Source organism: Guyanagaster necrorhizus (genome assembly GCF_019112545.1).
Source record: "Guyanagaster necrorhizus MCA 3950 unplaced genomic scaffold BT62scaffold_12, whole genome shotgun sequence".
NCBI lineage: Eukaryota > Fungi > Basidiomycota > Agaricomycetes > Agaricales > Physalacriaceae > Guyanagaster > Guyanagaster necrorhizus.
In genome coordinates this window covers 1196343-1218224 of record NW_025064891.1, presented here as the reverse complement: position 1 = coordinate 1218224, position 21882 = coordinate 1196343, and the positions used below count along the sequence as shown (strand labels likewise).

The 21882-nt window shown below is 48.0% G+C and overlaps 10 protein-coding genes across 10 annotated transcripts; 4 read left to right on the top strand and 6 right to left on the bottom strand.

The window, feature by feature from the left end:
* Nucleotides 1-83: 83 nt before the first annotated feature.
* BT62DRAFT_894442 (PLP-dependent transferase) lies at nt 84-2087 on the bottom strand (the record flags this gene model as incomplete). Its single annotated transcript, XM_043183179.1, has 10 exons — nt 84-148; nt 197-291; nt 342-370; nt 420-1066; nt 1123-1208; nt 1256-1355; nt 1413-1501; nt 1552-1693; nt 1748-1963; nt 2018-2087. 10 exons carry the CDS (start codon nt 2085-2087, stop codon nt 84-86), a joined length of 1539 nt encoding a protein of 512 aa, XP_043040129.1.
* Nucleotides 2088-2614: 527 nt separating this feature from the next.
* BT62DRAFT_1005916 (uncharacterized protein) lies at nt 2615-4497 on the bottom strand (the record flags this gene model as incomplete). The annotated part of the gene is made up of 5 exons (XM_043177194.1): nt 2615-2716; nt 3287-3359; nt 3417-3898; nt 3949-4184; nt 4236-4497. 5 exons carry the CDS (start codon nt 4495-4497, stop codon nt 2615-2617), a joined length of 1155 nt encoding a protein of 384 aa, XP_043040128.1.
* BT62DRAFT_130388 (CRAL/TRIO domain-containing protein) lies at nt 4464-5642 on the bottom strand. The gene is made up of 4 exons (XM_043179795.1): nt 5483-5642; nt 5254-5425; nt 5110-5204; nt 4464-5053 (listed from the first exon to the last, which is right to left on the bottom strand). Exons 1-4 carry the CDS (start codon nt 5599-5601, stop codon nt 4564-4566), a joined length of 876 nt encoding a protein of 291 aa, XP_043040127.1. The 5' UTR covers nt 5602-5642; the 3' UTR covers nt 4464-4563.
* An 89-nt stretch (nt 5643-5731) lies between these two features.
* Nucleotides 5732-9381, bottom strand: BT62DRAFT_968447 (pyrolysin; the record flags this gene model as incomplete). Its single annotated transcript, XM_043188904.1, has 18 exons — nt 9137-9381; nt 8973-9083; nt 8918-8926; nt 8791-8861; nt 8606-8737; nt 8531-8541; nt 8344-8476; nt 8152-8291; nt 7946-8101; nt 7756-7886; nt 7541-7702; nt 7437-7492; nt 7307-7385; nt 6768-7252; nt 6628-6718; nt 6204-6574; nt 5971-6154; nt 5732-5917 (listed from the first exon to the last, which is right to left on the bottom strand). The coding sequence occupies exons 1-18, from the start codon at nt 9308-9310 to the stop codon at nt 5732-5734; spliced, it is 2682 nt and encodes an 893-aa protein (XP_043040126.1). The 5' UTR covers nt 9311-9381.
* A 318-nt stretch (nt 9382-9699) lies between these two features.
* On the bottom strand, nt 9700-11587 carry BT62DRAFT_994193 (uncharacterized protein). Its single transcript, XM_043190456.1, has 7 exons — nt 11368-11587; nt 11284-11317; nt 10986-11237; nt 10870-10930; nt 10020-10817; nt 9918-9954; nt 9700-9866 (listed from the first exon to the last, which is right to left on the bottom strand). Exons 1-7 carry the CDS (start codon nt 11401-11403, stop codon nt 9738-9740), a joined length of 1347 nt encoding a protein of 448 aa, XP_043040125.1. The 5' UTR covers nt 11404-11587; the 3' UTR covers nt 9700-9737.
* A 550-nt stretch (nt 11588-12137) lies between these two features.
* On the top strand, nt 12138-14614 carry BT62DRAFT_987031 (MFS general substrate transporter). Its single transcript, XM_043190041.1, has 13 exons — nt 12138-12311; nt 12367-12399; nt 12454-12512; nt 12570-12639; nt 12697-12866; nt 12927-12984; nt 13034-13148; nt 13196-13457; nt 13514-13580; nt 13630-13914; nt 13971-13994; nt 14052-14120; nt 14172-14614. The coding sequence occupies exons 1-13, from the start codon at nt 12260-12262 to the stop codon at nt 14381-14383; spliced, it is 1476 nt and encodes a 491-aa protein (XP_043040124.1). The 5' UTR covers nt 12138-12259; the 3' UTR covers nt 14384-14614.
* A 1611-nt stretch (nt 14615-16225) lies between these two features.
* Nucleotides 16226-17483, bottom strand: BT62DRAFT_130007 (HAD-like protein). The gene is made up of 5 exons (XM_043179793.1): nt 17392-17483; nt 17296-17337; nt 17168-17233; nt 16654-17118; nt 16226-16604 (listed from the first exon to the last, which is right to left on the bottom strand). The coding sequence occupies exons 1-5, from the start codon at nt 17426-17428 to the stop codon at nt 16471-16473; spliced, it is 744 nt and encodes a 247-aa protein (XP_043040123.1). The 5' UTR covers nt 17429-17483; the 3' UTR covers nt 16226-16470.
* Nucleotides 17484-18097: 614 nt separating this feature from the next.
* On the top strand, nt 18098-18760 carry BT62DRAFT_129919 (uncharacterized protein). The gene is made up of 3 exons (XM_043179792.1): nt 18098-18493; nt 18548-18660; nt 18714-18760. Exons 1-2 carry the CDS (start codon nt 18175-18177, stop codon nt 18577-18579), a joined length of 351 nt encoding a protein of 116 aa, XP_043040122.1. The 5' UTR covers nt 18098-18174; the 3' UTR covers nt 18580-18660; nt 18714-18760.
* Nucleotides 18761-19766: 1006 nt separating this feature from the next.
* On the top strand, nt 19767-20259 carry BT62DRAFT_129900 (uncharacterized protein). The gene has a single exon (XM_043179791.1). The coding sequence runs from the start codon at nt 19799-19801 to the stop codon at nt 20129-20131; it is 333 nt and encodes a 110-aa protein (XP_043040121.1). The 5' UTR covers nt 19767-19798; the 3' UTR covers nt 20132-20259.
* Nucleotides 20260-20747: 488 nt separating this feature from the next.
* On the top strand, nt 20748-21717 carry BT62DRAFT_129885 (uncharacterized protein). Its single transcript, XM_043179790.1, has 3 exons — nt 20748-21036; nt 21089-21496; nt 21563-21717. The coding sequence occupies exons 1-3, from the start codon at nt 20880-20882 to the stop codon at nt 21598-21600; spliced, it is 603 nt and encodes a 200-aa protein (XP_043040120.1). The 5' UTR covers nt 20748-20879; the 3' UTR covers nt 21601-21717.
* Nucleotides 21718-21882: the final 165 nt, after the last annotated feature.

Below are 21882 nucleotides of genomic sequence, written 5' to 3'. Positions count from 1 at the left end.
AGATTAGTTGAATAATCCACGCCGAAGCTGAAGACCTGTTTAGCCCATAGCGGCAGATTAGTTGAATAATTTTATGGAGCAGTCTATGCAAGACCCCAAGAACGACATAGAACTCGAGCCATTCTTTGAATTCCTAGTGTCATATCATCTTTCTAGATGGTAGGTGAGAGAATGGTGAAACTTGAAATCATCGCACTTGCCGTGGTCATCGAAAAGGCCATCCGAAAGAAGATTACGCCGTGCTCTCTACCGGAGGATGCGATTGACGACTTCTCCTTGCCTTGCCACGGGCTGCAATGAATTGAGAATCAGCATGTAAGATGTAACGCTGCATCTCTCACGTGTAGTACGACCCTGGCGTGAGCAAAACCTTTTCAAAGCTGTAAGCGATATGCATTCACAAAGAAACGTTCACCAACCTTTTCGTGAGCCAGCTCCCGCCACAGTTTCTTTTCAAAAGCAGCTTCGGGATCCACGTCGCCGGCTTGGGCCTTAAGAGCCAGGAATTCCTTGTTTTCTTCCAGATACAACTTACACCACAAAAACATCCCGGCACGCGGAGGGACGAAACTGAACAGCCTGACCTTTGTGCCCTTGCCGTAGACCACTAGTCCTTCATCACTCGTCCCCGTTTTGACATCGAATGTCTCGCCAATGATATCGCATATCCAATTCCTACGTACTGCATACTCACGCTTTAACCCCGAAAGCCACTTCAAGTAGCCGCTGATGCCCCAAGACCGTAACAGCTCTGATAGGATTGCCTGACTCCATCCTGAGGGTGCCTGACTTACCACCTCAGTCGCTCGAAGCAACCGTTCCGAGAAAACAGGATTACATGTGAACCACCCGACGCGGTTTCCGGGTGCCAGCGTTTTACTAAAAGTGTCTAGGCGGATTACCCGTCCTTCAGTATCAAAACTGAGGAACGTGTGTTCCAGCGAGCTAAGGAACGTCGATTCATCGTAAGAAGGAGCGAAGGCGTGGCTATTTTGCTTTTCGGCTTTGATATTGTATTCGTCGAATTGGAGAAAATAATAGGGGTCATCTTCCACAATTATAATATCTGTTCCGCTTTTTGAGTATCTGCAAATAGAAGATAAGGGTGCTCGACTGGCATACCATATTTCACACAGAGAGCATAGATCTCCTGTTTACGACGAGCGGACATGGTACAACCTGTAGGGTTATGCCCCGTAGGAACAGTACTACCGAGGTTTTCAGAAAAGTAAAGAACTGTAAGACGAACACTCACTAAAGAACATGAGACCGTTTGACACCTGGATGATCCGAATCCCACGTGCAGAGCGCATTTTCCAATGCATCGGAGCGCATACCTTCAGCATCCATCTCGACTAGTACAGACATCAATGTCATTGATACGTGAAAGGGAAAACTTAGAATATCCATACTTGGAACACCATGGCATCCCATCGGTATCCACAGGGCCTGCGCCGAAGGGTATGTCTGCTTCTCTACGAATATGAAGTCTCCCATCTCGCTAAATCAGAGCATTAGAAAGACTACAGAACCATACGACAGAAGCGTTACCAGAGAAGGTTCACCACTTTATTCCAAGCAGCCGTACTGCCCTCGTTCAATAACACTTCAAAATTTTTGTAAGCAGGACGAAACACGGTTCGTGTCAACTCGCGCGTATAATTGAGTAGCCATGGAAGTCCAGTACACGAGGCTGACGAGATACTTCAAATTCTGAATTCGAGTTCGAAGATGATGGTATACGTACAATATTGCAGGCTAGTCGATAGGTCCAACACTTGGCCGTCATTCCTGTCATCTTTGCGGATAGTCAAGTGTATCAGTTCCCGCGAAGTGATAGAGTGCAAATCGACGTTAGAGGAATACACGTTGGCCTCCAGATCGACGAAAGGGAATAGAGAAGGGTGAGGAAGACCTCCCGCTAAGCTAACCATTCCATCGATAGCCATATACGACATGATATCTACACTGTCACGTCAGATATGGAAGAACGCATGAATAGCGGTGACGAACGCACCCTTCAAGGGACTGGGTGCTCGGGACACAGACAGAGTGTTCAAATGATGGCGCAAATCAATGGCTTCCATCGTGTATGTAGAGGGGTGGGTGAAACAACGGCGTCCTGTTTCGCTAAAGAGACTTTATGGTGACTTGGAAAGGACGTGAGTCAGAAGAAACAATCAGGTCGGGGAAATCGGGCGGGAAAATCAGTTATGAAATTGTCACATTCGGAGGCCCCTACGGGGGGCCCTTCTATCATGATCATTATCGTCATATTGTCTTGCAAAGGCCGCGGCCGTGATATGCGAACCAGTGTGATGTTGTAAGTGTGCATGTAACGACGTCGAGGTATATAGTTCGTCAATGACTCAGCCCTATATTGCACAGAAGAAATCAGGTACAACGCTGACTCCTCAAAAGTTTCTACCAGAAATATGTCAGCACGGATGCCCGGGGCCAAGAGCTTCATCTTAATGGCGATGAAGGTCATTGAAAAAAAAAAACATGCTAAGACAATCACCGACCTGCCGGAAGATCAATAGCTGCGCGAGATTCTGATCTGTGAGCGACTCCATATTGAAAGGCTCCACTGTTCCCTGTTCCTAGTAGCGCCCTAAAAAGTCCAGACAACTGAAGGACCAAGCGGGTCTCCACTCGGACGTGTTTCGACGAGGAGCTCCCCGACTTTCGGCGCCCATGTTAACAGGACACTGAACTAACGGCAGAAGATATATTCGGATTTCTCCAGGCAGATGTCAAAGACGAGCTAGTGACAGAATTAGTTGACAAGCACAGAGTATTCAACGTGAATATTTTTTGCCAACTTGAAGTTTGACTTGAGAAATGCTGGCCGGAAGGTAGACGAACTGCATATGCACAGCAAAACGAGGACCAACTTGTCCTCGTTTTGTCCTATAATTATTAATGAGTACGATGACAACGTGCAACCTTTAGATTCCTTGTCGACATCGTCAGGTAGAAGGTAAAGTAGTTACCGCATGTGTTTAATAAATGCAAGAGGCTGGGGCGTTCTTTGAAAAGGCATGCAGATGGACGGCGAACAAACAAGATCCAGCTGTAAGGCAATTCGTATTTGACGGTTCAACGACGTTGGTGCTGAGAATAAAAGCGACATCGAAAAAAAGGAGTACAATCAAATAGTCATTCCTCTGGTTGCTCAATATACCTGTCGTGCTTGTAGTTAGTGAAACGTTTAATAACCCTCCATTGATATGTACCTCTTTACGTCCGAAGCTTCTCCACTCTCAGCAAGCCTTCTATATACTTCGTTGAGAGTAGTATTCACGTCGTGAATCTTCCGTGCAATGGGCATGGGTGGCCCTGGAACTGAATTTTCGCTGAAAAGGGGAGGCAGTTGAACATGAAAGATAATGTCTCAAAAAAAGACCATTCACTTTTGGGTCATTTTCCTGTCAATGAAACGAACGGCAAAACCTTGGGTGGATTCCTTGGGTAGATGAGGACAATCGACTCTCCAGTGAGGTTCCCCGCACTCTGAACAAGGGTATCTCGGTGGTATTTCATGCCTTTGGGGACAACTGTCGAGCTTATGATCAGGGTTATAGCACGCCGAGCAAGCTGCAATATAACGAAGGTTCCCCTGCCCTCCATGCCAATGATAATGGATGGCTTTCCTCAGGAGACCAGACTTGATGTATTCTGTATGCTGTCGCACTTGTGGGTACCGCGCGTCAAGGTCTGCCGTCGTGACGCCAAATCTAGAGAGATAATGTCGTTGAACGCGGTATGCGAAGCGCATATCTTTGACCGTGAAGCACCGGCCGGTGAATTCATCAGAGGGATGACGGGTTACTTGTGTGGAATACAGCTCCAATTCAAGCGTGTTCTCTGTGCAGCTTAATGTTTTAGGGTGGTGCTGGACAGGTGTCAGTACGCCGAAAGAGAAAGACAACACCGTACACACACATTTTCATCCTTCGCGACACCACCCACCAGACCAACAAAAGAGATCATCGCTGCATAATCCGAAAACGGGTACGCCATGTGCAGAGTCCAGCCAAATTCGGTGTGTCTCGACAGGGAGCGAACGGTCCAACCAAAGCGCACAAGGTTGGGCATAAACTTTTCCAGCTCTTTCTGGGTCGGGACCATTTTGGCTCTTGCCTCAGTAGGCTCCGGAGGCAAGGTTCCTAAAGAATGGGCTAGAGGGCTATATAAGAGTTGAAACTTGCGGTAAATGCTGCCACACATACCTGTGATAGGCCTTATGGGTTTGACGTATGTTTCCGTGACCCATGACCGTAGCGGATCGTCGTCGTTTTGGTTCAGTTGAAGTCCAGGACCATTCAAGTACCGACGGAGTATTTGTTTCTGTAGCCGAGATACACAGAGAATTCGACGAGGGCAGTCCCTTATGGCAGCGGGAAATCGAACACGCAGCATAGAGGACGTATGCGTCACGTGGTGGTCGAAAAGAAGAAGGATCCGATACAGTTGGGCTGTTAACCGGTACATAAAGTTTATTTAGTCTGTGTCTAGGTCAAGTTATCTATGGATTAAACAATTCAACCCGGACGAATGCTACACGGGCCCCATTTTTTCTATCTCTCCATCCACATATTCCGCAGGACCCCAGGGCATCTCTTTCATCACTTCTTTCACTGCATCATCCAAAGACGGCGCATTCCCAGGTACCCATTCTAACTCGCCGCCGTACACTTTGGGAATATGCTCTCGATCTACAAATTCCTCTAGCTTCTCCATGTCCGTACCCTTTCCAAGGATGTATATCTTGTTCCGCGTCCCCTCATCAAACCATCCCTTGATCCATCCCCAGATCATCGGGAAGAATGCCGGGGCGTTGACGACGGCGATGATGTGGAGCGTCTCTGGATAGTTGGCCGTGGCGAGATGGGATGCTTCTTGTAGGTGCGAGCGTAGTGAGATTACAGTGCCGAGGGTGAGAGAAGAGAGGTCGATTATCGTCGTGCACGATGAGACTGTTCGCGTTGGATGAATATGGGTGCAGACGGGCAGCACTAATCGAGTCATTGCCTCGTACAAGACCACTCTGTATTGGTCCAAGTCAAGATTCGGTACAACGAATGACAAAGGTCTCGCGCTCACATTCTTTGGTATCTTCGTTCATGGGAAACAGCGTCCAGTTCCTTCTGGAGAGGCGCAAGAGACGCGATATGGTATACGTAGAGAGGATTGCCATCCTACTTTCTTAGGAGCTATAACAACCCACAATGGTCGTAAAAGACTCACCTTATCCCGTCGTCCCGTCCACTGAGGATAAAATCGTTTTGCCGATTCAAACTCGTCATCATCGAACGTAGCGAACAAGCCATCCACATCGTGTTTCTTTCTCCATGCCTCCGTATCAGAGAATTGTTTCTGAGCCTTGAAGATGTCGAATCGTCGCGCCCTAAGAAATCGGCTGGTCGAAGAATGAGCCTGATGGTGACATTTCAAAATTAAGCCTGGACTTACTTACAGGAGGGTTACATCACTGTGCGAAGCCTTTTCGGTTTCTGTCGCAGGCCTGTACAGCTTCGCCGTGGCTAAGGTATCTTTGAAAGCTTGCAGCTGCCGCCCGTGGTCGTCGTCGCCCATCAGATTATGATACAAGGACCTCCACTAAATTCTCCGGGTCAGGGTACGTCCGAGTCATATCTATTATGTATATCTTTCTACACCAATGACATTCAAGTAGTCGTAAACAAGAGCCCCCCACTAAAGGACGCTAAGGATTTGCAGCATTGATGCCAACAATTGGACTTAGCCACCTCTCATAGTCCCCATCGTCCGATGGATCACCAGCCACTCTTAGTGCGCTCATCAGAACACGATACTGCCCGTCGGGAATCTGCGAATTATTTGCAAAGGTACCAAGAATCGACAATGCATTGTATCCGTTGTCATCGGCATCCTGAACAAATCAATGAGTAAGCAGCAGCATTCAAAGCACGAAAAGTAACTAACATCAGCGTCAGAATTCCTCGCCACATAAGCCACCTCTGCCAGTGAACCGATAGTTCGAACTGTTTTATCTACCGATTCAAAGGGTCTGTTGAATGATAGCAGACCTCGTCTTGAGACGGGATTTGCGATCGTTGTATCCTTGTCTACCAGATCAAATGAAAGAGCAGGAGATCCAAATGCCATCCTAGATTCCGAGCGTTCATTTATACAATCTAAAAAGACATTGAACTAACCTGAACACCGCCGTCGGAAAATCACTCCCAACCAACGTATAGTTCGTCGGATTCGTCTGCACATTGCCCGCGCCGTCCAGGATTATTGGAAGAGTAACGCCAAAATACGAATCAGTATTATCGACAACGGTCTGGTCTTTCAAAGATGCAGCAGCACCCAAATAAGTGACGTGGACAGTCTCATTGGTGCCGACTACGTTGATGAAACCAGAAAAGACAGGGAGAGAGGACGCGTCGGCTGCAGGTGCAGTGAATGACAGTGAAACAGTTTTTGATTCACCAGGACCGACGGTAAGGCTTTTGGGGCTGATTTTTACTCTTGCAGTAGCATTGGTCAGTGGCACAGGTCCGAGAGAAGCAAAGATGGATGCCTGTTTTATCAGTCAGTTAAATTTCAGGACTCAAAAAGAACGGATCAACCTACATCTCGAATAGTCGCTGCGGTGCCAGCAGCGACATGTTCCAATTTGTATCTGACCTTCTTCGATCCAGTGTTAGTGATGGTAATGGTTTGGCTATGCGGAAGTGTTTAGCAGCGTAAAATTAAGGAAAATAACAACGTACTAGGAGTGGAAGTTCGCTGTATCATTCAACAAGAGTTGTGCGGGGGTTACTATCGTCCTTATATGGACAGCGCGATTCACCTGGATGAGACCAGCGCCTTGCTGCGTAGCTGTCTGCAGTAGAGAACCCTCTATGGTTTCTGAAAGGACCGGAGATGCAGTAGTTTGGAGCAAATCTCTGACCGCCAGCCCAACCTCTGTGCACTTTCCTCTGGATTGAAGGATGAGCGCAACAGCTCCGGCCACGAAAGGTGTTGCCATCGATGTACCCGATTCCACCGCATAGGAGCCTAGAGGCACGGGGATGGTAGAGAGGATATTTCCGCCCGGAGCTGCAACAGCCGGTTTGAAGTACATGTCGAACGTAGGTCCGTAGGAAGAGAAGCTGCTCACGAGACCTCCATGAGCGTCGGGCAAGTTGTACTGACCTCCGACTTGAGGGAAGTTTAAAGCGATAGAAGCATTGGCAGCGAACTGTTCCACAAGCTAATTCCACAAGTCAGTCCTTGTTGTCTTTCTGGCTCGATAATAGTGACGCACGAATTTTCCGTCTTCAGCCGAGATGAGGGCAGCGGTATAATTGCCGACTGCGATAGAATCCCAAGCGCCCGTGTCAGAGCTAAAGAATAGATTATAAAATCAAGAAAGAGGATTCAGACGTAAGGCGTACTTGTATATCAGGAAGGTCTTTCCACCTTTGGCAGCTGCATTGGCAAGTTTCTGGGTCTGCCGGATGTCAGTTTAGATGCTGCTAAGAAGGAAAATCCAGCATACGAAGGCGCATGTACCTCTATGCAAGATAACGACGTATCCAGACAAATCAGGCGTGTCCGAAGGAAGAGGACTACATGCATCGTCTGTGATGGAAGTATTTGTTGAAGTCGCGTAGATCGGTAGATCACCTGTGACATTAAAGGGAATAGCCTCAAGGTACGGCTATTATCACATTGAATCCTTCTTGTATTCAAACCATTCAAAGCAACACCTACGATTGGGTTGTGATCAACACCTTTGACTGTGACGTTCTGAATAGGAATGACAATATTGTCGACGCTAGCCACAGAAATGACACTGATGCCATTTCCGGGACCGGATGTGTACCATGACCCATAGGCGCCATCTACTCGCAATGTAGTTAGGTTTGCGCTCGAGAGAGGATAGGCAAGAAGTGGCCCATACCATTTCCGGCTGCAATGGTCACAACTATACCCTTCTGAGCAATTCGACTCGCGACAACTGAGCTCGTGCCTTCAGTCCATCCATCAACACCACCGAGAGATAATGTCAAGATGTCCATCCCGTCTTTGTATCCCCGAAGGAGTGCATCGATGATCACTAACCGAGAATCTGAAAGGACGACTCCGACATGAATGGATAACTTTTACCTTCGTCACTTGTGCTACCCGTACACCCAAAGACGCGATAAGCAGCAAGAGATGCACCGTTTGCGACTCCAATAATGCCGTAGCTATTGTTCGGATTCGCACCAATGATCCCAGCTACGTGAGTTCCATGACCAGCGCATCTAATCGCGCATAAGGATGGCTGAATGGAGAGCGAAAGAAACAGAGCTCAACTGGTCAAGAGGATCATTGTCAGGCTGCGGGGTATTTGTTCCATTGTACGCATCTCCAACAAAGTCATACCCTCCGATAATCTTGTTTCCCGGACCTATAGCACCTCCGAGAACAGGATGTGTGTAATCAACACCTAAAAGACGTGTTCTTATTACGTCTAGATAGGATATGTCTTAAATGGACCCACCTGTATCAATGCTGGCATAAGAAAGCGGAACTTAGTGCCATATGAACTAAGCGATGATTCACGAAAGCAACCCACATTCCAATCTTGACACCATCCCCATACAAACCCTCCTCGTGAAGCTTATCAACCCCCGTCATAATATGCGTGCTTAGTGAATCAGGAAGGTGAGGATCGTTTGGATCGTCGACAATGACCATGTCGATGGGTCTGCAAGAGCGCTTCGTTAAAATGTAATAGACAACTTTCTCAAGACAACTTACTGGGGGGACGGAATCATCAACACTGGTCTGATCGCTTCTACGCCAGGAATTTCATTCATACGAGCGACATCCTGTGGAAGAATCATGAGTTCCATAAAACTTATAGGAACATGAGCTTAACGCGTACTCCCGGTGTCTGTAACAATTAATGAGCATCAATACACAGACTGTGATTGCTTTACCGAAAGTGTCATAGATGCCCCTGTTAAAATGCCAGGTACATCGTACTCCTTCTTCACCTCAACGTTGACACCCCTTTTGCGCATTTCCTTGTACACATCCTGATGAAGCTGCTCACGCACGCATCACTACAATTCTCCAAACTCCGAAACAGTAAAGGGCCCACCGATCGTCGAGTCCTCCGTCCGAGGCTTTGAACGTCAGTCATTTCGACGATGTATTCATTAGGGACATAACGGCCCCAAATTGAATTCTTGTCAATGCTAGAAAGCGGCACGGCCGAATGCGCTGGGGAGAGTAAGACAGCAATGACCCAGGGATACAAGCGAAGAGTCTTCATGGTCAAGGGCACAACAAGTACACGAAGCCTTTAGCGGGGGAAGGAAGCGTCCAGCTTATATCCACTGCAGACCATTGGGGCGAATAGTAGATCACTGACAGAACCCATCAGAAGTCGATGTCAGAACTATGCAAGCCAGCAGGGACACAGAGATTGCGCTGGGCTTCTACGGGTAGCTCGGGCCAAGTAATGAATAATTCACGGTTCTGGTGTAATACACGCCGCCCATCAGATAGAACGGAAAGGAATGGCGCGACTGGGAGCAGCTACTAGGTACAGTTGATCATGCGAATCTGCCACGTTGGCGCGAATCCTTGACGTAAGTACATTGGAATTGATTTTGGATTGACCTGCGTCTTGGAAGGGATGATACACACTCACACGGTTCCATCCCGGCATGCTTTATATTCAAGTACGAATCAGGCCGCTAGGACACTGGGTGTATAAGATCAAGGTCACGAGGGTCTAAGCCTTCGAAACTTCTATCCTTGACATGACGACTCTCGATCTCATTCTTCTGTAACCACAGATGCAATTGTCGTAGCGCGTCCTTCAGCTAAGGTGCTGTAAGAATGAGTACCTCATTATGTAAACAAGCATCACGTACGAGCACGAAGACTCCAAGCCCGATGGTGTTCCGAAGCCTGAATTAGAAAGAATGAGAAGTCGGTCAGACTTTCTTAGTCGTCAAAAACTGCATGCAGCCTACCAGACAGGGTCGGTCTCTGACCATACCCAAGCAGAAAACTTTGTCCAGTAATAAGTGTTATTCAGGGTCTGGTCCCACATAATTTTGTTTGCGAACGATAGGGAAAGTCCAACGGTTGTTACAGTGGGCCGCATGCCAAGGACATGCTGAAGTGGGAAATAGCGTAGTGCCAACTCATGGAGCAGATATCCCATTCCCTTGGCAATTGAAGGCAGGAGTATTGCTTGTAGTATAGGACTGGATTGCGATTGCAAAATTCTGCGAGCCATCCAGAGTGGTAGGCGGTCTCCTACTTCTGGTGCAATTTGAGGCTCTTCCGGAGGCGCGCGGCCACCATTTTGAGGTGGCAGGTCAACTTCTTGAGGTGCATTAGGGTCTCCCCCATTTTCAAGACGTCGTGCTCGATTCCTCCGCCATCGGACGAAGACCATGATGTTGGCTACGAGATAAGGGCGTATGGGTAGCAGACAGGCCCAGACGGTATGGTCACGGAGATAGTCGTAGACAAAATGGGCGATGTAGATGTAGCATCCGAATTGGAACCGTGTGGGAGGCCATTGGAGCGATAAAGAGTCGTAGGGAAGGGAGAAAAAACCGAGATGCAGAGAGGCCTCCCTCATCAGGCGATTGCGCACCATCCGTGGAGGTTGGGATGGCAATACAAGAATATAGGCGAGCAGATGACGGAATCGGAAGGGCTCCCGAGAAAACAGGCATCTCAAAGCAAGGAACGGGACCAGAAGCCAAGTTGACCAAGGCCAGGAAGAGGTATCGCTGGTCAGTAATGTATCGAATAACCTGATAGAACAGATCATAAACGATAGTTGGACACGATCTACCAAGCACGTACGTGTCACCGAAAAGAAACTTGATGGAATACATGCCGTACGCGCGTAGAACCGACACAAGAGCTGGAATGATACTAGTTGTCAATGTTATTCATGAAGCAGAAGGACACAGACTCACAGTCCCCGATAAACACTACCACCCCACATAGCGTTGCCATACTGAACGTCATCCCGCAGAAATTGCAAAGTGAGTTTCCCAGCCGGAGAAGCTCCAAAGGTAATGACTTTGTCATGATAATCCGGTACTTGAAGCCGCATTGAGGACACGCTGCTCGTGTAGTCTTGGGCAGCGCCTCTATCATTCGTAGCAAATATGCCTGGTGTGCTACGAGAGTGCATTTGCAAGGATGGACCCACGACTCGACTGGTCCTGCATGGAATGAGTCGCTTCATTTATCGATGCTCAGGAATTTCACCGTTGTCCTGCTGGCAAATGAAGCATTCCTTGGTCTAGACCAGCTTTAGTAGGAAGAGGGAATACAGTAGACCCATGAACTGACCGCCAGGTCACGTATCGTTGGCGGAGACCCGGTCATCGTAGTAAGACAACGAGCCCAGAGCACGCGCTTGCCACGTTTCGACGTTACACCACGTCGCTTCTAAATACTCTTCGTATTCTTTTGGTGAGCGTTGTCCTCGATAATTGCAGGACCTACCAAATTCGATTCGGCGAAATGGTCGCGCGATGCACTGGCACGCAGGACGATGAACGCGCTTATCAGTATGCCTCTGCCACTTTTTGACATGTACGGGAGTCAAATATTTTCTGATTTAGATCTTCAGTTTCTGAATAGTCGCCTCGCTTTGAGACTTTTCATGAAAGTTTTCAATATGAGTCCTTGAATCAATCCATAGAGTTCTGGCATTTGTTGTACAGATTTAATTGCACATAGCTTGAATTGGTGGACCATTTATTTCATCGACTCGGATATGTCGTGACTTTACAAGTCGACTACGTGTTTTTCCAGGTACTCTCAGAGCTGACGTCCTAGGGCTTCGTGGGTTCTTGGTTGTGCAGGAGCAAAAGTTGGAGAATTTACTGTCGCAAGTCCAACTTGGCAAGGTCACGGTCTAACCTCGTAAACTCTGGACCGCAATGCTTGACAGGCTTCAAATCAGCGAAATCAGCCCATAGGAAGAGCCCCTCTCGTCCCGTTTCATTGCACAACTCGTCAGTTGAAGCACAGGCCTTCTCCGCACTGCGAGGAGAGCTTCGGCCGATAGGCGTGCCAATTCGGACCGCTAATCCGACTTTTTTCTTCTTGCACTACTTATTGGTATCTCCTTTGTAGCGGGCAAATATGCTTGCGTTATGACATCTTTACGCACATATGAATAATTGCAGCCTGTGATTCATTTTTTGTCGACAGTCGACTTCCAACCTTCAAAAATATGTCGGGAACCGCTATGGAAAGGAAACTTGTCTGGAAAATTGACCTTATTTGTGAGTAACAGTGCAGCTTAGAGGTTTTTGTCATGTTCGCTTACACATTTTCCAGTAATGCCAGTTCTAACTGTAGCATATGGACTTCGTGAGTCTTATCACATGGTCGCGCTTCGATTACTAAATGATTGCATTTGCGCAGAATTTTACGATAAAGCCGTTCTGGGTTCAGCATCAGTTTTTGGAATCATTGAAGACTTGGTGAGTAGGTTCCCATCGTTCCGTTTTCTTTATGGAAGGTCACGGACCCCATGGCAGCACCTGTCCACAAAGCACAACGGAGTCACTTCTACCCAACGGTATTCTACTGCTAATGCTGCTTTTTATTGTAAATTTTCATGTCGTCACACGCATCCATGTCTGTCTTAACCGCCTTACGTTTTAGACGGATATATTGTGGGAGTCCTTCCAATTGCACTCATCCTGCAGCGGGTTCCCCTTGTAAAGATTCTATCCGCATTCATCTTCCTTTGGGGAGTCATCTGTATGCTCACCGTCGTCGTGACGAGCTATACCGGCTTGGTCGTACAAAGGACTTTCCTAGGTATAGTCGAGGTGAGCATGCCGTTTTTCTTTTGCACGAAGTGTTACTTTACTTAGTCAAGCTCGGAACAGTCTGCAGTATCCCCGGGATTCATCGCGATAACGGCACTGTGGTATACGAAGAAAGAACGTAAGATTGATTCTCTCCGGCTTCGCTTTTAAGGCTCACGAGCTCGTAGAAACGGCGAGGCTTGGTATATGGTACAGCGCTACGGGGATATTCAGCATGTTCTCAGGGCTAATTAACTACGGCCTTGGGCACGCTTCAGGAAAGCTGGCAACATGGAAATACATGTATGTACTCCATAACGTCTCTCGCTGTGCCCCTCACTCCTGCTCAGGTACCTATTTGCCGGCTCTTGGACTATCCTATGGTCGCTCGTCGTCCTTCTAGTAATACCGACCTCACCAAACGAACCCGGCCGATGGTTCACGGAAGAAGAAAAATATCTGTTAAAGCAGCGTTTGGCTTCCAATATGACAGGAAAAGATCAGACACGGTGGAAATGGGATCAATTCATGGAATCCATCAAAGATATCAAGCTCTGGATATTCCTGCTCTGCGCCTCAGCTATATACGTGTGTAACGGTGGCGTCACTGCGGTAGGCGTTGTCCTATCTGTACTATTTGATCCTGAAATTCACAATCCATTCGGAAGTTCGGAGCGCGAATCATCACCTCGTTTGGTTACAGCTCATTGAATGCCATACTTCTCCAGATACCTGGCATGTCCGTTTACACCATAGGCGAGCAGCTGAATCATAATCCTTGAAGGTGGCGCAATGACTTGTCTCACTATCTGGATATCTGGATGGTTTGCTGGGCGTTACAAGAACATCCGCACCTATCTTTTGCCGATCACCTGTTGGCCAATAATCACCGGCGCCATCATGGTATGGAAAGGATCTTGGATACACAGGGCTCTGCCACTGTGGGGATATTACCTCGTAGCGTCCTTTGGTGCCCCTTATGTCCTGATTCTGTCTTTAGCTGCTGCAAATGTTGCAGGGGGGACGAAGAAAGCTGCCTGCAGTGGTATGATTTTCATTGGTTATAATGGTCGGTCTGCTGTTTATACCGTCCGTCCTAATACCGATTCATTTGTCGGCATGTAGTTGGTAACATCATAGGAGGATACAGTAAGTCATTCCTACATTATTTTCGAAGGCTAATTCCCATATCCCGCTTGCCTGCAGTTGTTTTGACTCCCGAAGCCCACGTCCACTATAAATCCACTTGGATAGCTATCATCGTATGCATGTGCTGTACGAATCAGTCTCTTTTCATTACATGTGTGATCTTACATCGATTTTCAGTTGTGTCTGTCTCATCACTCGTGCTGCGATACATTTTGAATGCCGAGAATAGAAGGCGGGATGATCTCCTCACGTCGTCCTACATTCCATCAGCCTCACAGAAGAACGACAACAAGACTTCAAAGGCGGAGGGTCAGGAAAAGAAAGATGACAAGTTCGCTTTTGCAGACCTGACGGACTTCCAGCAGAAGGACTTCAGATATGTTCTTTGAACATACTTTCACATATTAATTGCTCTACAAGTATGTTTGTAGAATCATCTATATTTTCTTCATTTCCAGGGATTAGGAATATTGTTCCATATACCGGTTTTCCATATTCTCAACTTTTATTTCCTGAGGAATATTGAATCTATGCCGCCCGGTAGAACAAAACAGCACGGCAAATTACAATCGATAGGACATATAGGTGCCGAAGGCGTATTAATATAAGCATATGTTACTCGAACAGCAGTCATATGCTGAGTAATGATATCCGCTGACGACCCATCTTCAGCAATCTACCGAAGGCAAGGCTTGTCTGGCACGAGAAATCTCCTCTTGCAATGGTAATGGCGAGTTTCCTGAGGGCTTTGGCGTATTTATATGTTATGGGAATGATTGATATCTGTACGTCCTCGTCCTCGTCTACGCCATGCACTGCCCTAGACGCTGAGCCTTGAATCGAGCATCAATGAATATAAATGGAGCCTGATAGGGGAGTTATTTCTCAAGCCCATCGACGGAGCGCGTTCCGATACACGATGGGGGTGACTGGGAAGATCTTCAACGGAGAATTCTGCAAAATCAGAGCGAGATACCTGTTATTTTGGTCCTATATCAGTGTATGAATAATGATGACAATGGCATTGCACGGACACGTGATCCATACGCGCATATATACAGCCGGCCAAAAGGAGCGCGCCTCTTATCCTTCTACCCCCAACATCGCCCAGTTCCTACCGCATCACGGCTTTCCTAGCATCCATCCACTCCCTCTATGCGGTCCCAGTGACTACACATATCTTTCTTCTACTCACCTTTTCCCAGCAAGATGTATTTCGCCATAATTGCCTTTCTCATGCTCGCCATTGCACACGCCGAGCCTCTAGATGGCGCCTCGTCTGGCAACACCTTGACAAGCGGTGTCGGACGTGATCCTACCTCGAAATATCCACAAAATCACATCTCAGATATAGGTGCTCGGACGACGGTGATTGCAGAGACGAGAGAGAGAGAGAGAGACTCGATTAAAGAGGGAATACAATGATGATCTACCATGCAATAAGTACGGGTATATATGATATCGTAGCGATGGTCCTAGTGAGACATATCTAGATGGTCTTTTAGTACCTACAAAAGAGTTATAATGGGAGAATAAGACTAGAACTATGACCTATGGTCTTCGTTTGATGGTCTATGCGTGTAGAGGTCCTAAATCCTCTACACAGACGTATCCAACCCTTCAGCTGCGTATGGTGCCAAGTCAGCTTGCTTTATCCTGATGCTGATGCAAGCTTGTGAGCCTGAGACGCTCTTACACGACCAGATTGAGAAGATACGCAGGTCGATGATTGATAGGGACGAGAAGATTACCGAAGGCGAGTCCGAGTCTGCTCGCGTACAAGAGGGACGAGTCAACGCAAGTGACGGAAACGATCAGGGACCGGTCACTAGCAGGACAGAACGATGTTCTAGGGTCGCTGTCTCGACAAGACGTTACCCCATCCGTCAACGGCGTGACAGACAAAGCAACGAGAGCGATCAAGGACCAATCGACCCCAGGCATTGCGCCAGTAGGACAAACAGGCGTTCCAGGATCATCGGCTAGACGAGAGGTTCCCTTATTTTCCAAGCGCGCTCCAAGGGATGCTGCATCATTTGCACCTTCGGATATCTCTTTGCGTTAGACTAACGCCCTGAATGACGACTCGCCAACTGTCTCTCCACGCCAACTTCACGCTCCAGATTATAGTTCTGCTGGTTCACAATCCAGTTCGACCACGGAGAATGGCTCGGACTCAAGCAAAGATCAGGAGGCAAAAGAGAAACACGCGGTTGTTACAGCTACGAAGAGGGGTGTGGAGCCTGTTGAGTGATCGAAGACGCCGACCATGAACGCGAGAGGGTTTGAGAGGGGTTTGACTTTCACTTTTGAGCTGAGCGATGCAAGATATCTATTGGTCGCGAGGATGGGCAACAGCATCAAGACGTTTCGGCTCGAGTGGGTGGGGTGGATTATATGGTTTTTTGGGGATTTGGGTTCATTACTATCTTGGTTGTATATTCTGGGAATTCATGCAACGTGTCTAGTACAAGCGTTACGCTTCGTCATCGTAAGGAGGCAGTCCCCATTCTTCCGGAACGAAGTCTTGTAATGATTTGAGCATTGCGTCAGCTTTCTCCTCGCCGACATATTCCACATCTAAGAGATTGGCATCTGGTATCCATACGACTTGGGCGTTCGTCAGCACAACAAGTGAAAGTAAAGCAAGGTGCCGCACCATTCATCCCAGCCCGCTTCCCAGCCTGCATCCCGGGCAAGCCGTCTTCAAAAACAAGTCCTTTTCGACGTTCTGCTTCGTGCACTTCGGAAGTCTCGCTCCGAGCTTCACCTACATCTCGGTGTAATAGCTCCCTGGCAGCAACCAAGAAGATATCCGGCTCGGGTTTCCCTTTCATGATCCATCTTTCATCATCAGCGCACACCACACGTCCCTCGAAGCACCCAAATACTTCCTGGAGGTGTCCTGTCTTGAGTTCATAGTTCCTCCGTCTCGATCCTGTGGCGACAGCAATAGGTATCCCGTATTTCTGAAGGTGCAAAACAAGCTTGGCGACCCCCGGCAGAAGGGGAACTGAAGGCCACATAGCATCTTGCAGGTCGTTCCGTTGTGTGAGGTACGACTCGAGCGTGAGTGAGATTCCGGGGAAATGCGATAATAAATATTCGGCAGCTGTCCTTTCGGCTGAAGACGAGGTGAGCAAATGTTCAAATTGAGGGATTGTGGGACGTACGTTTGCCCATACATCCAGCTTTGATATCCCAGGTCATCTCGCAGCCGTAGGGCGCCAGGATAGCGTCTGCATCGCGCTCGTGTCAATATCGTTCCGGAAAAGTCTTGCTATGAGAGACTTGAGCGTACTGGTAACATCGGTGTAGATCTTCTCAGAGTCAATCATTAGGCCTGCCTTGAGAACTGCAGCGACCGAAAACGGGGAGCGATGAGTAGGAGACTCACCATCCATGTCGAAGAGAACGTATTCGATTTTGACCATCTTGATTCACTTGTGATTAGAGATACAATTCGGTCTCGAGGTTAGGAAATCAAGAGTCCTGTATCCGTAATTTGAATTTGAAATTTGGGACTGAGTACTTGTAGGCACATGGCCCTCAAGCTCTTTGTCTCGTACATTTCCAAGTTTCTGCGCCTTGCGCATCCGTATCCATACTTCGGATTCTCTTGTATCCACGGTCATTGCTTTGCCAACTTCCAGCTTCACGAGCCGCAAATCTCAAGTTTGTAGCCTGAGAAGGGAGCGGCGACGAAGACCTGAAAAAAATCACTAGTTGTGCACTCCCCCAAGAAGATTAGACCTTGATTACAGCCCGCCGCTGCGTATATTTGTATAAATGCGCCACTGGCTTCCAGTCGCAGCTCTCTATCCATCTCACCGACGTTTCTCACTCAATGTCGGCGCATATAGTCAGGCCTTCTGTGACTTAACACTTGGAAACACTCCATCTTCCGGCTGACAGGGAAGGCCTTCGAAATTAACAGTCTGTATTAAAGGCAAAAGGAACTGGCGGAGAAGGCGAAGTACGACAACATAATAGTCTTCAGGGTTACTTGATTGAACCTCGTAGAGACAAGTTGACGCCGAGCGTCAGTGAATTCTAGATCCTAACTTGGTGCTTATTCTAAAGAGCGCGTCCTACTCAAATTGCTGACATCTGTGTACAGTGTATCGTGTCGCTCAGGAGGGGCGATGGTCTGAAACAGATGCATAGAGCTCCCTGGTAAATGGTCATGCACGTGCTGCAAACGACTCTGGTGAACTCCGCGCACTGTATCAGTGTATTTTTGAAGATGGGTGAACTAACGAAGGAAGCTTGGGTTTTTCTCCATACCGCCATCAGCGCGACGATGTCCAGACCCGGCAAAGTCGCTCCTCAGATGTCAGCCAGAAAGCCATCTTGCACTATTTCCGCAGTCAAGAAATACGCCACTTCGGGTTTTCTGCTTGGGAGAGCGTCTCGAAAACCACGTACGTCGAAGCATACGAGAAGGCATGGTTCATCTAGCGTCGATGTCATGCTGGAATCCATCCATCCATTGACAGGTGTGGCGGTCGATAAATAGTGGTTGAATGTTGACGTCCAACCGAAAGCAACAGAAAAAACGCGAATGCTCTATGTCAACAACTGAGTTGACATGAGGAAGCGCGTCATTGCCCAGGATCATTGCCTTCCATTGAATATGCGAAAATGTGGATCGAGGCCAATGAACGTGAGTGCATTAGATGTACCATTGTTACTTGCGAAAATAATGAGAATTTCTAGACCGTTTTCGTGGACCGTGTCAATTTATGTCGAATCGTCGGATAACGTGCACTGGGAATCGTCCACTGTCTACAGCGCACAATGTCAATGCCGGTAGCGAGTTTCTATAACCCATTTGATCAAAGCTAATGCAAGTGCCCATTTCTAGTATAATACCATCATGTGGAATATAGGGTGTATATAAAGGACACTCCAGCCGGATTAACGTGTGAACCAGGTGTCGCCGAACCTTATTTGTAGACATTTGCGGAGCAGAAGGGCCATGACATTTGGCTTGGGATGAGAAACGGCGCTGTTACTATTCTTCTGCTTCTGTGTGAGTATTGTTTTCACTCGGTGGGAGCAGCAATAGTTAACCGATTACCCTAGTTACAGAGAGAACGCAAAAAATAGGTAGTTTCGACTTTGATTGATCACTACGATAATGGTACGTGGTTGTCCGCCGCTTGGAAGAATCGATAGTGGACACTTGGTGACGATGGCTAGCATGTGCTGTGACAAAGCCATAAAGCATCATCATTGATGCCAACACGCAAGCGTCTTCTACATGTGTGCGAAAACCTTCCAGCATGCGACGCAGTCTTCATCGAGAGAGACTATTGAAAGAGCGAGTGATGAAGGAATCGTGATGCCATTGAAGGACCCTGATGAAGCTGGGGTAGCTTTGATCCTCTTCGTCGGCGGAGGTTCATTATTGGTGGTTACATCCGCTAAATCTGATCAACGGCGACCGTGACACGTTTGTGGTTAAACCAGGACCACGCGCAAAAGTTCCCAGAACCCTGTGCCCTCGCTATCCTAAAAGTGGTCCGTAAACGGGGGAGTGAATAAGCTTTCAATGTCGACTTGTAAGGGAGACAGAATTGGAATATGACGTGCACACATGGTGGCTCATTTCCGAAACACGGAAGAAGAGCATTCACGTAGGCCTGGGATCGTGTTTTAGGCACGACAATAGGATACTCTGGAGGGAGGGAAGTGGGAGTGAATGAGAATTGGGTTCTGATTGCTGCGCTTGCCTTATAGTGCGTGGCGTGGACTCGGGTGCGCTGGGCGCGAGCGTAGCCCAAGAAACGGCACCATTTATGGTGATGGATTTAATCCACCGACATCTTCATCGATCTTGCTCCGGATACTTCCTTCGGTCCCGTCCTTGGAGGTTTTTTTTATTGTCGGTCGGCAGAATGGCTCCTACTTCAGGCCTCAGGACGAAGCGTCCCAGTCCAATGCATCCTCCACCTCCCGAGACACTCCTATTTTCCATCGTTACGGCATCATTTCTATATCACCTGGCGGCTTTCCCTAGGACCCTTCTTTTGAGATCAAGAAACAATGGCAGGTGGTTGTCAGGTTCCCGTTCGCAGCTATTCTTGAACCGGCTCGTGATCTCCATTCTTTTCTACTTGATGTCCATTTAAGACCCAAAGGAATCGAATGGATCGATTCTATACTATTCCTTCCGGGCCACCATGAACCGTCTAATGTCAAGATTCTGGATAGGGCAGGGACAGTCTAGTACGCTTTCTATCTCCTTTCTCTACGGTTTCAATCTAACTGACGCATTCAGACTCTCTACCAGAACTTCCTCAAGAGTTAATCGACCTTATCATCGATCAACTTCAAGCAGACGTGCACTCTCTCCGAGTCAGTGCCCTCGCAGGTCGCGTTTTCCTTCATCGTGCGCGCACGCATCTCTTTCGACAGCTTGTTCTAGCACCGCCCTTGCCCGCCTCTTCGTTGAAGAAGTGCCGTCCACTCTTCTCATCACCACCGCCATCCGTCTTGCGATATGTTAGAAAGCTGAGATTGATCGGTCTAGGCAATCGTGGCAAGGAACAATGGGTCCCGACGGAGCTCCACGGCATTCTCGATGCTCTCACTAATCTACGAGAATTGTCCATTGTCAACGTTGATGCTCTGGTACTTAAACTGGTGCAATCGGCACTATCTTCGAAACCTTTGGATACCTTATTCCTCAATGTACTGAGGTTCGAGGACAGGGATGGATTCTACAACCTCATACGGAGTTTCTCCCGGTTGAAGCATTTCAGTTTACATCAGTTTCAATGCGACTCGCCATCTTCACCGCTTTCGTCATCGATAACTCCGAATAACCTCGACACGCTTGAGTTGGTGTATCATAGCTACGGGTCGGACGTGACGGAAATGCTCGTGGACTTGAAGTCATTACGTGGTCTGACGACGCTTGTTGTAAGGCCCGCGAGCACGGATGACCTGGAGAGTATCGGGACCATCCTGGAAGCGACTAAAGATACATTGGAGAGGCTGGACGTTGGGACGATGCGGATGATCAACCGGCCAGGTACGTTATGTATTGATAAACAATGCTTATTCCGAATGCTCATCAATTACAGATGGTCTCCCGCGCCTCAACCTGTACCATCTCCAGTCACTCTCCCTCTCGATTTCGGACAATCCTGTTCATCGGCCGTTGCTTCGATGGTGGACTGATACGCTCAGGTCTTCGGGCGGAACGTATCAGCTGGAGGAGCTTGCCATCAATGTTGGAGTGCACTTTTATGATGCGGATGTTGAAGAGAGCGATGTGGTCTCTCATTTCTTCGCTGAACCTTCTCAGTGGGAAGAGCTGGACAAGGTACTTACTCAGCCGGAAATGAGGGAACTGAGGAAAGTTTTGGTACGGGTGCAGTTGAGAGAGGGTGCGGAAGGTGCGGCGTCGATGATGCAGGCATTAGAAGATGTCATTCGCAAGAGCCTTTCGCGTCTCGGCAGGCAGAGCCTTCTTGAGGTTGAGGTCACTGGTGCGTAGCTCCTCGCAGCGTATGTATTCACCATCGCTTATTGCTTTTCTTTTCTTTTCTTTTCAGACTGTTTACATCGACAGGGGTGCGCCAAGCGTGAATAATGATAATCACTGCATGTATCAATGTATTTCTGTAGAGCTGGCATTTGTTTGCTATTTCTGTGCGCGGTAAAATCCTGTCACAGTCGGGTTTCATCACCTCCGAGAATTATAGTGGGTTTAAGTTGGGCGTTAGGCGCGCCTGGTTCGTCCATCTATTCTCCGTAGTTTATTTCATTTGCACAGGAACAAGTGCATTCCCGCGAATCTTTACATTCCACAGACTTGCGGTGAGTGTCCATAGAGGGCTCCATGTTCGTCCATTTTCATTGGATTCCATTCTCT

What these genes read in the sequence shown, in the direction of transcription:
- BT62DRAFT_130388 (XM_043179795.1), bottom strand. Translation starts at nt 5,601, where the DNA reads ATGGGCGACGACGACCACGGGCGGCAGCTGCAAGCTTTCAAAGATACC. An exon ending in CACAGTGATGTAACCCTCCT is followed by an intron (nt 5,426 to 5,482) that starts GTAAGTAAGTCC and finishes TTCTTCGACCAG; the next exon opens with CCGATTTCTTAGGGCGCGAC. An exon ending in GAACGAAGATACCAAAGAAT is followed by an intron (nt 5,054 to 5,109) that starts GTGAGCGCGAGA and finishes GGACCAATACAG; the next exon opens with AGTGGTCTTGTACGAGGCAA.
- BT62DRAFT_994193 (XM_043190456.1), bottom strand. Translation starts at nt 11,403, where the DNA reads ATGACCGGGTCTCCGCCAACGATACGTGACCTGGCG. An exon ending in GGTAGTGTTTATCGGGGACT is followed by an intron (nt 10,931 to 10,985) that starts GTGAGTCTGTGT and finishes GTATCATTCCAG; the next exon opens with CTCTTGTGTCGGTTCTACGC. An exon ending in TCAGAGACCGACCCTGTCTG is followed by an intron (nt 9,955 to 10,019) that starts GTAGGCTGCATG and finishes TTTCTAATTCAG; the next exon opens with GCTTCGGAACACCATCGGGC.
- BT62DRAFT_987031 (XM_043190041.1), top strand. Translation starts at nt 12,260, where the DNA reads ATGTCGGGAACCGCTATGGAAAGGAAACTTGTCTGGAAAATTGACCTT. An exon ending in TTGGAATCATTGAAGACTTG is followed by an intron (nt 12,513 to 12,569) that starts GTGAGTAGGTTC and finishes ACCCCATGGCAG; the next exon opens with CACCTGTCCACAAAGCACAA. An exon ending in TATCATCGTATGCATGTGCT is followed by an intron (nt 14,121 to 14,171) that starts GTACGAATCAGT and finishes ATCGATTTTCAG; the next exon opens with TTGTGTCTGTCTCATCACTC.
- BT62DRAFT_130007 (XM_043179793.1), bottom strand. Translation starts at nt 17,428, where the DNA reads ATGGTCAAAATCGAATACGTTCTCTTCGACATGGATG. An exon ending in CGTTCTCTTCGACATGGATG is followed by an intron (nt 17,338 to 17,391) that starts GTGAGTCTCCTA and finishes TTCTCAAGGCAG; the next exon opens with GCCTAATGATTGACTCTGAG. An exon ending in AGCTGGATGTATGGGCAAAC is followed by an intron (nt 17,119 to 17,167) that starts GTACGTCCCACA and finishes CCTCGTCTTCAG; the next exon opens with CCGAAAGGACAGCTGCCGAA.
- BT62DRAFT_129919 (XM_043179792.1), top strand. Translation starts at nt 18,175, where the DNA reads ATGGTCATGCACGTGCTGCAAACGACTCTGGTGAACTCCGCGCACTGT. An exon ending in ATCCATCCATCCATTGACAG is followed by an intron (nt 18,494 to 18,547) that starts GTGTGGCGGTCG and finishes CGAAAGCAACAG; the next exon opens with AAAAAACGCGAATGCTCTAT.
- BT62DRAFT_129900 (XM_043179791.1), top strand. Translation starts at nt 19,799, where the DNA reads ATGGTGATGGATTTAATCCACCGACATCTTCATCGATCTTGCTCCGGA.
- BT62DRAFT_129885 (XM_043179790.1), top strand. Translation starts at nt 20,880, where the DNA reads ATGCTCGTGGACTTGAAGTCATTACGTGGTCTGACGACGCTTGTTGTA. An exon ending in GCGGATGATCAACCGGCCAG is followed by an intron (nt 21,037 to 21,088) that starts GTACGTTATGTA and finishes CATCAATTACAG; the next exon opens with ATGGTCTCCCGCGCCTCAAC. An exon ending in TCTTGAGGTTGAGGTCACTG is followed by an intron (nt 21,497 to 21,562) that starts GTGCGTAGCTCC and finishes TTTTCTTTTCAG; the next exon opens with ACTGTTTACATCGACAGGGG.